We start from the raw sequence: 16304 nt of genomic DNA on the forward strand, positions 1-16304 counted from the left end.
TTTTTATATATAACAAGGTATGAATTTCCCCTTCATTTGACAATATTTGCATGTACTTTATTGATGTGGAAACCACATTCCCCTATTGCCCACTCCCATGGTAGGTCAAGACTCATGAGACTGGCTCCACCCATGTGGTTACTTCATTAATGCACCCCCTCCCCTAGAATGAGACAGGTGTCACAGGGGAGCAGCTTACATGCTACTATTAATGGGTCCCAGAATGATATACCTGCATTTTTCAATGCAATCTCTCCAGATTGTGATAATCTGGGTCCTAGGTCCACAAATATATTCTTTGTCACCTGCAAAATGGAATGTTAAAGATTGCCCTCCTCTTTTTCTTAAAATTAATTTATTTTCCTCACCAAGCTAATTTCTCAGCCTTTCTCCTCTGCTGTTTAGTCTCTTGCATAGGAGAGGCTACCCAATGCAATGTTGACTTGGAAAAAAAATCCAACTCCTAGGGGCCAAAGGGTCTTTGCCCCCCCCCGATAAAATATTTGAGGGGGGTAGCCCCCCAAAGTTGATTGGCATTGCCATTCAAATGGTTTCCGTGCGCCATGTCAAGTGACTGATTTTCCGTGGTGGGGTTTACCTGCCTCCCCAATATTTTCGTCAAGTCGGCACCTCTGATCCAATGCATAAATGTATAAAAAGAAATAGATGATGATAAATTGGACAGATAAGTAGTTTTTAATACTGTAATGAGTTGACAAAAGCCCATACTGTGGAACAGATGAAAAATGGATTTGTTTAGGTGTCATGAAAAATGAAAGGTATGAAGAAGAAAGCTTCCTGTCTGGATTCTTTACAGCACTGCCTTTGCCTGAGATTTAGAGAACAAAATCTACAATGTGTTTTCCTAGAAAGGAACAGACAAACATTCTGGGGGCCAAATCCAAAGACACCTATATCCTATTTCAGTTCCCAGACTATATCTGGCATTGGTACATAACTGTATAGTGACATTTTGAGCATCACTCTTGCTTCAGATGCCTTCATTGCATATACAAATTCTTCCGCCACTCTACAAAAAATAGTTTACTTTTTAATAAAATATAGTTTTTAAATAGTTTTAAAAATCCTGACTATACAACATTATAAATAAAGGATGTTGTTTTAATTCTTGGTATATAGTACTGTTATATTTGGCCCGCCTCAAACTAACCAGTCAGATGGTTGTGCCTTCTCTAATTAAGTTCCATTCCATTTCTTGAAAAAGATGATACCTCATCTTCAACACCATACATATGACTTTGTAGTGACATTGGCTGTAATTTTAAATACATGTACACATGCCCAAGATACAATGATTTCCCTAAGATTTTGTGCACAGGGGATTGCAGAGGCTGTATATTGGACAATTGCTTTTAGGTTAATATTTCAGGAACCTCCATTTGTTTTAGAGAGGTATGCAAAGAAGCTCCATTGAAATGAGTGGAAACTGCATTCCAAGTTTTGTTTGGCAGGCTGCTTCAACACTCATCTATTTAGAGGCTTCCTACAGCAATTATGGAGTTGGATCCCAACTTAGTCGTACGTAGCATAGGCCGATTGAAATAAATGGGACTTGTTAGAGGTGACTACTTTAACTACCATTATTTCTAATGAGTCTGTTATAAGCATGACTAAGCCTGTATCCAAACAGTAATATACGCGATATAGTGTGTGCTTGTAAAATGTATATTAAATGCAGTTGATATGGACGTGAAAAATGTAATGATGTCAACTGATTCCAAATTAATTGGTTTTACTGAAACTGGCATTTCAATCTAAAATGCTAGATTGGATTATTTAATGTAAGGTAAGATTTCACCTTGGGGAGGAGTAAAGTGGCTGCAGTTTCAGCAGCATGCAGCAGGATGCTGCTCATTCACCTTTAAACCATAGTTTAGTTTAACAATGGTTTAAAGTTTCATGTGAATAAGGCCACAATATGGTAGTGATGAATGAACAAACCTTTATCAGGTGTTTGCCTAATAAAGGATTCATCACACAAACACAGGTTAGTTTAGGTTAGTTTTCATATCAGCTAAAATAGCCGGCATTCACCAGGCCACTTACTTCCCAGCTCAACACCCAAACCAGTAATGAATATCTGTTCTTCATATACCTACTTGTTCCCAGGTCCCATGGCTTTTGTTTTGTCCATTTTTTCCTCTTTGAAGAGTGTAAATGTTCCCAAAAAGAACATACATGATCCAGCCACAGTTAAGCACAAATGAGAGATGTACAAATGTCCTTAAATTTCTCTTACCCAAGCCTAAAAGTTAGAAACTTTGGATTCTAAATTGCCCATAATTTTTTAAAAATTAGGTCAATTTTTTGTGGTTTACCTTAAAAGTTATATTTTCCTGATTTGGGTGGGGAACTATTCTGAGAATGTTTCCTGTCTGAGCATAGGTTTAGGTTTCTAAACAGAAAAGCAACCTTATTGAAGTGACTACCACATCGCTTTGCTAAATATTGGAGTATCAGTACTGTGTCACTCAATTTTTGGAATTTGTTGGGCATATGCATCAGTTACATAACCAGAGGATCACATCTAGGATAAGTGAGGGAGCATAACTTGAGTTCAGGAGCCCCATCTATTCACATACTTATCCCATTGTCCTTACCACACTTAGACGTTAAGGGCAGTGACCGTGTGTATTAGCATCTCTTCCACAGTGAGAGAAAAGGACAGCATACAAGCACAATACTTGTACCTCCCCTAGGGCAAAAGAAGAGGAGGATCGGTCCCTTTTCAGAGACAGCATATAACTAAGCACCATTTCCTATGATCTCTTTGTTGATGTGATCACATACATGCTTAACAACTTACACTGTCTTGATTTTTAAAAAAAGACTGCATAGAAATAGGGACTACTCTTGATGGAGACAAAATACACATGCAGCCCAATCCTAAACATGCTTACTCAGAAGTAATTTCCACTGAGTTAGCTGGACATTACTCCCATGTAATTGCATGCAGGATTCCAGCCTTATTCTCAGATCTGGCTTAGCTCAAAAAAGGCTGATTTCCCACCCCATCCCCACCCTTTCAGCAGTACCCACCAAAGTATGCATGTTCCAACATGTCTTACTGTCTTGATTTTGGCAACGGAAGGCACAGTTCTCAAAGTTAAGCCATGGATTTTTCCATCTGGTTACAAAAGAGGCCAAACTTTACAATTCACTAATAACTAATGTGCCTGGTAGACAAATGGTGCGTTAGGAACCCCAACAGCAATGCAGACAATACTGTCATTCATATTGCCTCAGCACCATCATTCTCTGCAGCTTCACTAACTAAATCCCTTTACGTAGAACCAATTCCGCAATTATGGAGGATTTGAGATCAAAGAGAAATGAAACAAAAACCACAATTCTGTGTCGATCAATATGCCTCAAATAAGTAATTGCTTCCATTACAGGGTGCAAGATTGTCTATATTTCTTTTCTGTAAGGAAGTATTTAAACATCAAAAAACAAGAAATCAATTAGCAGAACCAGAAAATATTAGGAAGAAAGAGGGTTATTCTTCCTGTTACTTTTGCTATGTACATTAATTAGGTAAGGTGATGTTGTCTATTATGCTGTATAATAAAATATCCTTCTTGGGTGCTTCATGGGTGTTGTCATTACACTACCTCCCATCAGTGCCTCTGCAGTGCAAGTTCCTTCCTGTTCTGGCAATCAACAATTGTCAACAATCACAGGCACACTCTGCTTTGCACTACAGGTTTGTTTTGTTGTGAATGTCTTATCTACACCTTAGGCCTGGCCCAGCTCCAGATGATGTAGTTGATTTGGGTTATGAGTTCTTGTATTAAAAAACAAAACAAAAACAGTTTTGCTCATAGGTGCTATCTCACCTTTGTGTGATATGTACAAGAAAATCAAAGATGAATGACAAGACTCTTGGCCATCTCCCATCAGCAGATACAGCTGTTAAGATGCAATATTAACAGCGTGTTTAATCCTGAAGAGATGTGCATATAAAAGCTTGGAATGCTTGATGTTTTGTTGTTGTTTTTTAATCAACGTAGGTGGGAGTAAACATTTATTAACATTTGGTCAAGTGTAGCATAACTTGCATTCATATTTTCATTGTTACTAATGGAGGTATGTGGAGATATACAGAGACCTTGAGATAGGGTTTTTTTATATTGCATACAGGTGAGTTGTCCATTGGAAATCAAAGATGAAAGCATGAAGGTTAGTTCTTAAAGGAAGGCTGTTCTTCATGCACAGCTTTTGTCAATCCCGATGTTTTTTCCCAGATTATAAAACACAGAAAACCAAAATCATATGGCAGCCGGGAAAGTAGTGATGTTACTGACCAGGAACACAGTCAAAAAGTCTGAATGTCCTCATTCAAGTCCAAAGGTGCTAGTCTCTTCAACAGCTGTCAACAGCTTTTCATATAGCATAGAATAGGATGGATAGGGAGGAAGATCCAGGCGATTGAAACATGTATGTGCCCTGAAAGTGAAAGAACACCATGTGTACAGTTTTTAAAGAATAGAAATATGTAACCCCTTGCATAATCCCTGACTACTAGTCATGTTAGCTGAGGGGTGATGGGAGCTGGAATCCCACAACTTTTGTAGAGTCGCAGGTGAGCCACCCATGGTCTTAAGAAGAGGTTGAATCATTAGTCATGGTGGACGAACCACATAGCAATGGAATCTGTGTCTTGCCTGGACTGAGACTCAATTTATTCACCCTCATCCAGTTATTGTTTGCAATAAGTATCACAAGCACCCAAAGCCCAAATCTGGAGCTGTCCTCAGTGAGCTTCACCAGCATCCCAGGGCAAAACTGTAGTGCTCTAACACCTCACAATAATCTGACAAGAAACTTGCAGGAATATGTTCCTACTCAGGAATGAGAAAGTCACCCTTTGCTTCTGTGGCTAAACCACATATGTGGGAAAGCCTAAAAGATCTAATTTTGTAGAGAAAGCTTATTTTGCAAAGAATTCAGTTATTTAGCAGATGAACATTAAATAGTGAATATTAATATATTCAGTCTAGCTGAATAAAATTCATAAATCTTATCTAGGAGAACAAGTTAGGCAAGTAGAAAGAGGCCAATTACCTTTCTAGTATTTGGCAGGCCAAAAGCCTGAGGCATCTTTCTAAAACTCTAAATCTTTCCTTTCTTCTACCCAGCAAGTTAATTGCAGTAGATTTCTACAGGAAACTTTAACAATGTGTAATTAGTACATTTTCTGAAAAATATGAGCACTTCTCAAAAGCTTTAGGGGAATAGTTAGTCCTTGGAGAGCGTCCTGAAAGGAACTCAGTTTGGGCTGATGCAAAGGCTTTCTTCCTTTGGAAAGGTTTGAGCCAGTCTCTCAGGTGGATTCAGACTGATTCCAGTTATACTCGGGCTCTCCTCCTCCATAAAGGACACACAGATACGTGGCAGTTTTTGCCTGAACATTAATCATTACTTGAATCTGGTGTTTCCAGAAATGAGGCCATTTCTGACTCTCAAGATTTTGAGGGCTCTTGACTGAGACACACATAAAGGCCCCCTGGACATGGAAGAAATGGAGAACTCTTTCATGCCACCTCCAGCCTTCTTGGGTGCTTTGTGAGAATGGAAAGGGAGGGGCATTTTGCTTTTGGGAAATCAAGCCCATTGTCGGTCTTGGAGTCTGGCAAATCCCCAATCTTGCCACCCTCTGGAGCTGTACCAGCTCTTCCCCCTCCTCCCAAATATGTTCTTAGCTTAATTATAGTGAATCTACCCCAGGTGGAGATATTCCTGGCATGTAGCATAGCTGGTCTTTCCCTTTAATTATAGGACTAAAACAAAGGTTGTGAAGTGTGGCGCCATAGTTGTGAGCACCTAGCAGAATCAAAAGCCACATTATGTGTTTGCCACAAGTTGTACAGGTACCAAGTGTGCTGGGCAAATCATTGTTTTGCAGAGCCAGCTCTGCCAACCTCAAGTCACAGGTTCTGGGATACCTTTAAATGGCATCAAGTTCTAAATGATTTAGCTTTTGTGTATGTATATATATATTTCTTCATTTCCATTTATATACATGTGTGTGTGTAAACACACACAAACACGCGCACGCACGCACGCACACACACACACACACACACACAGAGAGAGAGAGAGAGAGAGAGAGAGAGAGAGAAATGGAAATGAAGAAGTAGATATATATATATTTAACCATTTTGTGGTATACTGTTTGAATTTTCTGCCACAGGCACCAAAATAGTTCTTCACTTGCCTATTCTGTATGCTTCTCAATAAGCAGATAACAGGGAATAAGGAAAATGGATAAATATTATCAGAATGCTACAAGTTCCTGTAGCCCATTTTCTTCTTAAGCTATCCTAATAAATATATACAAATGCTAAAAGAAAAGATGACAAAGTGGAAGACTAAGTGGGAATGGAAAGAGCTGGGCAGAGGTTCTTCTAAGTTTATTTTTATTTGTTCTCCAAAGGCCTCAGGGTGCAAACAAGAGACTTTCTCTATTATATATATATGGCAGCACCCTGACATAGGCTAGGCTGAGCAAAAGAGAATACTTCAATTCCTTGGAAGATGGATGAGAACAAAATGTGATAGCAAAAAGTGATAAAATCACTTGCAGTCATTTGAGTTTGGATCCCACTGCTTCAATTGTGCCCTCAATGCCAATTGCCCCTTCTTCTCTGGATCACTTTCAATCTGGTTTTCAATATGCATCTTCTGTGATCCAGGAGGGTATTTAGAGAAAGTGTCTTTAAAGAAACCCAACTTAGCATGACAACTTAGGACATCTAAGTGACACTGTCAGATGTTTGTAAGAGCCCAAACCTCTGCTGAAGAGATGAAACTTTTAGAATGGAAAATGAGCCTTTTTTAAACGAGACATTTAAGTTTCTTTTTAACACTTTTTTCTATTTTACTGAGCAGATCATATAAAGTTATCTGCCTCTAGGATATAAATGGAAATGACGAAATGCCATGAAATGTTTTAGAACATGTATGATCTTATTCAAAATGCAAGCATACCTTGGGAGGGATGTTATTTTACCCCATTTCTCTATACAGAAGCGTCGCAATCCATTGCTCCCTCGAAGGGCTGCAAAGCCCTCATACGGCACACTAGATGTCCCAGTGACAAACTGCAGCAACCGTAGCCTTTGCTCATTGTTGAACCTCTCTACTGCTGCCCAGAACCATCGTATTACGATATGTCCATCATGGTAACCTAAAACAGAAAGTGTGCAAATGAGAAATGTGTTAGAAACATATAAAGAGAAGCCACAACTGCTTATGATGATGAAATAAAGCAGCAGGATTTTTCTGCCTTCCCTTTTTTGTTTTGGCTCTCACTAATGGTACATCTAAAGAAGTACCTCTGGGGAACAATTTTCACCTCAGCTGGTCTGCCAAGAAACCCCTCTGGGCCTGCCATGGAATTCTTGCACTTTACAGAGGATTCTGAGATGGGTGCATATTCATGCCATGTGGGCAGCTTAGTTGAGCCTTACTGAATGAATAGGAAGTGCACCCTAAAACATTTCCAACAACTTTCATGTGGCACATTTCAGGGGCAGGACCATAACAGTGGTAATTCAGCAAAACTTGTCTGCCATTACTAATCTTCTCAAGTAAAAACTTCTGATAGGCTTCCTAAGAACCACAGGATTCCCTGGAACAGTTTGAAAACCACTGAACTAAATGAGTGGCAATGTACACAGAAAAAAATAGTTAATGTGGCAAACTGCATTTGTATATAGCCAACTCCTCCCAATGTTCTAGTCTAGTTATAAGAAATATCAATGCAGTAGGCTTGCAAATTGTGCAGGGGTTACATCCCTGGGGGTTGTGCGTAAAGCTGAAATCATATATAGTCACTCAGAACCACTCCAATCACTCCCTGGGTGATGACCCCTACTTTTCTAAAGCCCATGCTCTAAGCGGGCCTTGCTCTCCATGCAAAGCAAGGAGCTTTTAAGCTCTCTGCCTTGCTTACCAGACTCTGGCAAGGTCTCATGTGGGCTCTGGAGGTTCTCGCAAGATCTCGTGGAGCCATCTGAGCAAAGGAGCCAACTCCTAGGGGCTGAGGGCCCTTCACTCCCCCAATAAAAAAATTGAGGGGGCAACCCCTGCTCCAGTTGATGGGACATTGCCATTGAAATGGTGTGTCTTGGGATCGATTTTGCGGGACTTACCTGCCCCCCAAATATTTTATTCAAGTTGGCACTCCTCCAACTTGCAGGAGCCTCTCTAAGCCCACACAAGTCTTTCCCATAGCTCAGTAAGCAAGGCAGAGAGTTTAAAAGCTCTGTCCATGCTGGGAAAGCCCAGGACAGAAAGCGCTTTTAAGCTCTCTGCCTTGTGTGCCTTTACTTTGTGCAACTGTGTGCTGGCTGGCTGCCTAACATGTAAAGCTGTGATTGTGAAAATTAAATGCGTGCAAGTTGACTGCATTTCCCTTCTAATGCTGCAGTTTTAAATGACCAGGATTCCCAGGACAAGAATAATTGTGCAGTGCTATACATTCTTTTTCTCTTGTTATTCTGTGTCCTATCTGTGATCATATCAGATTTGCTCATCCTCATCTTAAAACTTGGACACATCCTCAGTTGTATCCCATGAGAACAAGAAGTAGACCTATATATTAGTACATGAGACTGGAAAAATTCTTGGAATTGCTACAGGACCATAAAGGACTGCCTGTGCTTAAATGAATCCCTGCAGTCCTATAATATCCTAGTATACATGTATACTTTCTTCATAGTATTTGTAAGTGATTGCAGGTGTGTGTAAGCCTGAGGACAAGTACAAACAAGCCAAGTATGACCATGGGGTGGATTTTTTTGGAGGGGGTGGATCAGTAGTGTTATTAGACATCTGGGCCAACTCATAGTCTATGGTCCAGTCTCTCTTAAGAGGACAGTGAGAATTTCCACCAAGAGGAGGAGGGCAAAAGCATCATGAAATGGAAGATGAGAAGGAGAAACAACTGCATAGTTTACCACCCCGATATTCTGTGTTGTTGCGCCAGTCATTGAGGTCTATTTCCGCAGTGCCAGCTATCACCAATTCCAGCTCTCTAGCGTCGAAAACAGAGACAAGCCTTGAGTCTACAACCTGAAAGACAAACCACAGTTGAAGCTGACAGTACAACACATACAAAGCCTTGTCAAAGTGAAAAACCACATGCAGGCATGACTGCTCTTAGGCAGGCTAAAACATGTTGGCAGATATCTGCCAACTACATTCTGGGCAATGAGGATTTGAACCAAGTTGCCCCCTTTACTAACAAATTCAGGCTGAACAATTAGAGTTGATTTGGAGCTCTTGTGAAACAAGCCTGCTTCCTCAAAAGATCAAACGTTTTGTAATAAGGAAATCAATGAGGAAATGGACTGGAAAGTGTGGACCAATGCTTTATTGATGCAAGGTTGTCCAATCTCCTCACAAACAAGTCAGGACCTAAGTTACCTACAGTCTCCCTGCCCCCAACAACATTATCAACTTATTCATGTAGTATTTCCCAATCCCCCTAATGTACTACATCAACAAAGGCATATTTATTTACTTTTAACATTTGTAATAATGGCCAATTAACTAAGTCCTCTGGGTGGTTATGATGATCAGATATTGCTAAATAAATTTTGCAGATTTTTTCTGCTATATACAATGCTGACCAGTAAAAATATAAGATGTATATAGAAGAGAAAGAATGAGAATAGTCATACAATGTTCCAGCACAAAGATATATGTGCGTAAGATAGGGCACACCTACACTGCAATAGCAGCAACATTTGATGTGGAAGGGGTCACACGTTCTTGTGTGCAACTAGTTGTGTGAAATCTGGGCTAGGTCAGGGCTAGTGTGTTGAACTGCACTTTTCCTGCTACTCTGCTTTTACAAAGCAATATTAATGATCAGCCTTAACCAGCAAGCAATTTTATCCCATGATATCTGTAGCTTCAATTTTCCCCACACCTACAACTGAAAGCATAGGGAACAGTTTGAGGATTACATTCCTTGGAGTGAAAAATTAATAAATCCTCAGACATATTAATCATTCTATGAAAAAATGGACACAGCCACAAATCCCGCCACAATACAGTTTACCTTTTAAGCTATATCTGTCATCTGTGCAAACTGACATTCTGTAATACTGTGCAATGGTCAACAACAGTTTGCAATAACACTGTGCATGCTCAAATACTGGTTAGTCATTACCATGCACATTCAACTAATACAGATGTTCCCTATTAATATTCCATGAGGAAAGCCACTCTTTTTGTTATTTATTTCTCCGGCCAGAATGCCTTTGTGCCCGTGACTGAGAAGGACGCTGCCCCTCTTTGGTACTTACTTCATAGAAGCCACGGACCAGGGCCTCCGTTTGCTGAACCACACCTCTTTCCACTCGCCACTTCACCATCCTTTCAATGTACTCCTTCTTATTCTTTTCAGTCACCTGTGTATTTGCACCTCCTGATTTCAACTCCCTTTCTGTTACCTAGCAAACAAATTAATCAACAAAAATAAACACTGAGCAGCAGAGTAAAAGGAACCATAGTAACACATTTCAAAATTCAAATACAGACTGCAGAACAAGAGTTTTCTATCAATGTATGGTTAATACCCCTTTTTATTATTTTATGTATTAATGCTGTTTTATATTAACTTCTTAGTATTTTTATGGCGCAATTTCAAACGGTGTTGTTTTGTTGTGGCTTTGTCAGCTGCCACAGTGTTGTAATGGACATGAACTAAGAAGGCCTGGGTTCAAATCCTTGTTCAACTATGAAACTGACTAGGTGATCTGGGGGCCATTCAGTTTAGCCTCCTTATTGTGAGGATAAAGTGGGGTGAAGGGTAGCATACAAATGGGTGCCTGCAAAATGACAATTTTTTTTTTACATATTCCAGATTGGTATTTGCATATACGGGTTATCACAATCAGTGCTTTTACACCACAAAGGGTGTGTGTGCGACAATGGTCAACTTTCAATTGTAAAACAAACCCTCTGTAACCTCTGTATTTGTGGTCATCATCCTGAATTTGTTTTTGAAATATCTGCTGGTTGCTTGAAAGTCCACATTTCCCCATGAAATTCACTGGATGACTTAATTACTTCACAGGGCTATTGTGAAGATAAAAGTGCAGTAACTCCCACTTCTGCCATCCTGAACTCATTGAAAGAAGGAGAGCATAACTGGAGGAAGGCTATGGTCCCTGGGCAGAGAGGAGGACTCCATTTAAGCCAATGGTGTCAATGCAGCCGTACTACTTTCTCTCACTTGACATTGCTGTGAACTACCTCTGTGGTGCAAATGTACCTTATTGAAACTCATGATTCTCAACCTTCTTTTGCCCTTTTGGTTTGAATATGGGTTTTTTGCTCAACTCAGGCAACTGAATTGCAGGGGACTGGACTGGATGACCCTCAAAGTCCCTTCCAACTCTGCAATTCTATGAACTTCCTATTTCCTCCAATATCACCAGCTCTGCTGATGTGTCGCCAACCAGTTGTGTGCCATCTCTTATTTTCCAACTCTCGCTTATTCAGCTCTCAGTCTCTTATTCCTTTTATGTTGCACCAACAGCGACTCATTTTGTCCAAGTGATTGTGGTCTTCCAGCCTGAATATACCTGCTTCACCCTATTTTCCAAATCTCTGGTAGTTTATCACATACATATAATTGCTTACCTGTCCAAACACTTCCTCATTAACTGTGAAAGTGAGGTCCAGAATATCAGTGATGTTGTTGTCCTTCATCCACTGTAAACTTTGATGGAACTCTTCATCCAGGTACTCCAAGTCGCTTAGATCACATGGCCTGATTGTACAATAGAACACAGATCATACCACCACCTTCTGGCTTCTACAGAGATGGCTTATTGCACAAAAGTGGCTGCAGTTCAAAGTCTAGCATGAACAAAAGTTCCCAACTGAATGGATTCATCAGTGGCTACTAGCCATGATAGCTAAAATAGCTAAAACATCTGTCTTCAGAGACTGTAGACTTTTAAATATCAGATGCCAGAGAAAATCTGTTCTGGGCTTCTTCGGCAGTCTGGCCACTCTTGGAAACATGATGCTGGGCTATGTCAGCCAATGGCTTGACCTAGCAGGGCTTTTATGTTTTTCTGGCTATGCTGGATGGGGTGCCACAAACACGTATAGTTTGTTCCCTGTAATATGCTGACAATAGAGAAGGTTTGCTTGTGCACCTGATTCCACCATTTTGGATCACAGCTACTACTGCCCTTTTCTGACAAAGCAAATGCTACTTGGTCTTACATCAAATTCTGTTATATAGATTTTCTTTGAAACAGGCAAATTCAAAGTGCTTCAACCACAAAGTGAACAATATAGATGTTCTGCCTCTTTCCATATGAACCTACCTGGACCCTGAGATCATCTTCTGAGGCCCTTCTGCATGTGCCTCCTCAGCAAGATGTCCAGAGGGCGGCAACATGAGAATGGGCCTTTTCTGCAGTGGCTTCCTGTCTGTGGAATGCTCTCCTCAGGGAATTCCTCCTGATGCCTTCATTATACACCTTTAGGCGCCAGGCAAAAACATTCCTCTTTAACAAGAGCTTTGGCTGACTGACATTCAATGCCCTTTAAAAATGTGTTGGGGGGGTTATTGGGTTAGTCTTGTTTTTATTTTGATTATGTATTTTGTTTTTATATTGTGATTTTATCATGTGAACCACCCTTAGATCTGCAGGTATAGGACAGTATAACAATTTAATAAATGATAATAATAATAATTGTGACTTAAACCCTTTTACCTGCCCAGGGTTTGCAAGTTTATGCAAGGACAGCAGATTCAGGTTGTGAAACACAATTGTGTTTGGTTCTTACCCATAAAATAATAACATAAAATGTAATCTTAGATACGTACTATAAGGTCCCACCACTATTACAAGGGCAAGTAAACTATTTTCTACTGAACAGCAAGCAATCTCCTTTTGGAGCTCTGCTACAAATGACTCAGTGTTACTTGAACTCAATCTGAATGCTTTTCAATGGCATTTACAACAGTACATTTTGGAGCAACAGGGATTGCACATATGATTTTAAAAAGTATGCAATGGAGATCAGCAGTATCCACAGTCAAAATCAGCAGTTGCACTGAAATAGCAGGCAGCAACAGAGCTATTTTGTTGTGAGTGTTGCTGGGCTTGTGCTTGTTTCTGCTCTGATCTGTTGGCATTCCTCCCTCTCACGTGCCCCTGCCCCCTGCATGGCTGCTACAAGGCATGAGGGTGAGGGCACTCTGGGATGCTGAAGCCCTGCCCCCCCCCATCTGCACTGTTTGTCTCTTGCTTCACCTGAAATACTGCAGGTGGGAGCATCATCCAGTGCCTTACAGTGGGACTGCAGTTATGCAGTCCCAGTCTATGCATCTTCGCAATATTCAATGGGGCTTACTAACAGGCATGCATGGACAGGATTGCAACATTTTTCTATCAAGTGCTAACAATAGGCTTGATTTTAAAAAAATGCTTTCTGTCAGGCCTGGTCGTTGTCCTCTTCAGATCACCACACAAACGCTTCTTGTTCTTTTATAACTTTTTATTGTGTATTAACAAAATAATCTTATAAACAGTTCTTAACTATTATTCCTCAGAGTCACTTCTTTCAGATACCTTCTGAGCTCTGCTTCTCCGTGACCAGCCCCCCTCAAAATGGCGAAGGCGCCCTTCGCTTTGTTTTCCTGCTCTTTTTCCTACCCTCCTGGCTAGAGCTGGCCTGTATCTCCCCTCCTCCCAATCTGAGCTAGAACTGAACCCTTGCCTTTCCTGTGAACAGCCAGTCCCTCCCTTTTGTTCCTCTTGCTCCCTTCTCTTCAATTCACTGCTCTCCTTCCCCCCTTGGGGAATGCTTTCTCCCTCTGATAAACTGGAAACTTCTAACTCTTCCCTGACACTTTCCAAATTATTTAATTCCCCTTCCACCCCCAAAAGGGGGGAGATGCAGTTTTGGATCAGCATCTACCATGATGTGCAAAATACTCACAGTCTCAACAGTGCTTTGTAGAATGGCCTTGTGAAGAAGGCGTCAAGAAGGTACTGATGAATAAGAGCGAGGCCAAGGATACGGCCACTGAAGCGGAACCTGCCACAGGAAGAATGCACAATAAATGGTGTTATTCAGGAGACAAGAACATGGAGCATATTCTCCTGTAGTCTCATTCGCACATACAACTAAGTCAAATTATGGCTCGGCGTGGACAAGCAAGCATGCTGCCACACTAGGAAATGTAGTCATTTCGCTGTGCTGCTCCTGCTGCTGCTGTGCTATTAAGAGCTAATCCACAGCTTGGTTTAGCTTTTTTTAAACCCCCCCCCAAAAAAATCAACCTAAATGAATTCCCTTCTCAAACACAAAACTGGGTTGAGCCATTTTGAAAATAATTGAAGGAATTTGGTCCCAGAGCAGCTTTGTTCTGATCCTGCTTTGCATCCACTCCACACAAGTATGGTGCACTAGTATCATCGCTAGAATACTTGATGTCGACACAATATGTTTGAACTTACTTTATTGAAAAGTAGTGTGTAGAAAAGGATGTGAAGTGATATCAAAATTGTATATGTGGCTACTAGACCTGCGATAGCTCATTCATACATGGAGGGTCTCATGTGTGACCCACCCCAAGGGTTTGAAATAGAGAGTGATTGAGAAGGCCAAGCTAGCTTTTTTTTTCTTAAAAAAAGAAAAACACTGATCTTATTAAAGCATCATTTCTCCCTATCAGGCAACTGTATCCTTGTGGGGATAACTCAGGAGCGCAGTTTATGCACTTGGGACAAATGTCATGCTTTGGACTCCTGCGGCCCTTTGTAATCTAGTTGGAGCTAACTCTAAATTCTCTCCATTTCAGAGAAGGCGCTTATGTTGTTCCAGTGACCATTAACACATGATGGGGTTATATGACTCTTACAGGTGTTTCCACACCCAAGACAAAAGGCCAATGTTCAGTATGCTTGAAAAATTGCTTCATTTCATTTTTGTGGCAGTGCAATGTGTTGAGAAGCCGAGGGAGAGAATTACACAGGAATGGCAGGAGGCTGAGCAAGGTTAGAAACTTGCACAATGAAAGCCAGATGCTACAAGTTAAAAATATAAATCAGATTGGGTAAAAGATCTGTCTCAGCAATTACAATAGGTATTGTAGCAATGTAGAAACATGAGAAACACCCCACTCTTTTACTATGGGTCAAGGGCAGAGGTAGATAGAGAAGCTGTAGCAACTTTCAAAGAACTCAGATGCCTGCAATGGAAGTACACTCTCATGATCCTATTTGTTTCCGTAAGACTTCCCAGTAAATTAGTCATGATTATTTAAAAAACTGACATATGGACAGCCTTCTAATCCTCTCCATTTGATGGTTCTTGAAGGAACAATGTTCCTTCTTTATCAGCAGCCTTCCTGCAGAAGAGGTTTGGGCATATTGAAATCTCTTGCCTGTTAGACTCTATCCAATTTCGGCTCTGATAATAGTAACAATAATAACTATGTTTTCAGATAAGGTGACAGTTTCTTTTAATTTGCTTTTGCTTTTTCATCTGTATGTATAGTTGAGAAAATTAAAGAGAAATTAGTTAATGCAGGGCAAGTAATCCATTATGGATTCCTATGCAGTTGGATGCAATCCAATCAAATTATATGCTTGGATTCTGTTTGTATTAGGTGGGTGTTTTCTGTAATAAGACAATGTAAACCAGATAATAAATAATGCCTTGCTGAGCTTAGATTGCACCATCTAAATATCACATCTGGAAGGTCTGTCAAAAAACAAGAATGGCTATTGTGAGATTGCAGTCTTTTCTGCTGACGGAGACTTGGGGACAGAGACGGAGACTTAGTATGTATACTGGGCGACAGCCAATTAAGTCAAAGAGAAGACCCACTGAATTATGTTTCAATGGGTCTGTTCGAAGTATTCCAGTCCAACACTGGAAAGCACCCATTGCCTATAGAGGGACTGGAGCTGCTTTGACAGGGCCACTCCCACACTATTGCCACATGCAAAGTGATGCGGTTGCTTCTCACGCCTGCGTTGTTGTTCCCTTGGGTAGGGTGATGCTTGTGTGGAGGGTGCCATGCATACAACCGTGTTACTGCTAACCATCTTAGCAGTGGTGTGGGGGCAGGTTCATCACAGCAGACCACTGCTGATAATGTATGAATGAACTCTATATAGTATGCATATAAGATAAAGCAGCAATTTAACAAGCAAAGAAAGTATGTCTATGCCAGAAACAGTGTGCAAGGTTCTTCCCTCACAACAACCCTATGAGGTAGGTTAGGC

At 40.7% G+C, this 16304-nt stretch overlaps 1 protein-coding gene across 7 annotated transcripts in view; it reads right to left on the bottom strand.

Moving 5' to 3' along the window:
- Positions 1-16304, bottom strand: part of HECW1 (HECT, C2 and WW domain containing E3 ubiquitin protein ligase 1) — a 192045-nt gene continuing 175741 nt past the window's right edge. For 6 of the 7 annotated variants that reach the window (XM_081930971.1, XM_081930976.1, XM_081930972.1 and 3 more), the window contains 6 exons: positions 14008-14106; positions 11686-11815; positions 10344-10490; positions 8988-9102; positions 7015-7213; positions 1-4470 (listed from right to left, as the gene is read on the bottom strand). In XM_081930971.1, the coding sequence (XP_081787097.1) occupies positions 4359-4470; positions 7015-7213; positions 8988-9102; positions 10344-10490; positions 11686-11815; positions 14008-14106 (802 nt within the window). In that variant the 3' untranslated portion in view covers positions 1-4358. The remainder of the gene's footprint in view (positions 4471-7014; positions 7214-8987; positions 9103-10343; positions 10491-11685; positions 11816-14007; positions 14107-16304) is intronic. The other variant, XM_081930973.1, reaches the window with a different exon arrangement.

The sequence above is a fragment of the Podarcis melisellensis genome (assembly GCF_964234715.1).
Source record: "Podarcis melisellensis genome assembly, chromosome: 12".
In the NCBI taxonomy this organism is placed as follows: domain Eukaryota; kingdom Metazoa; phylum Chordata; class Lepidosauria; order Squamata; family Lacertidae; genus Podarcis; species Podarcis melisellensis.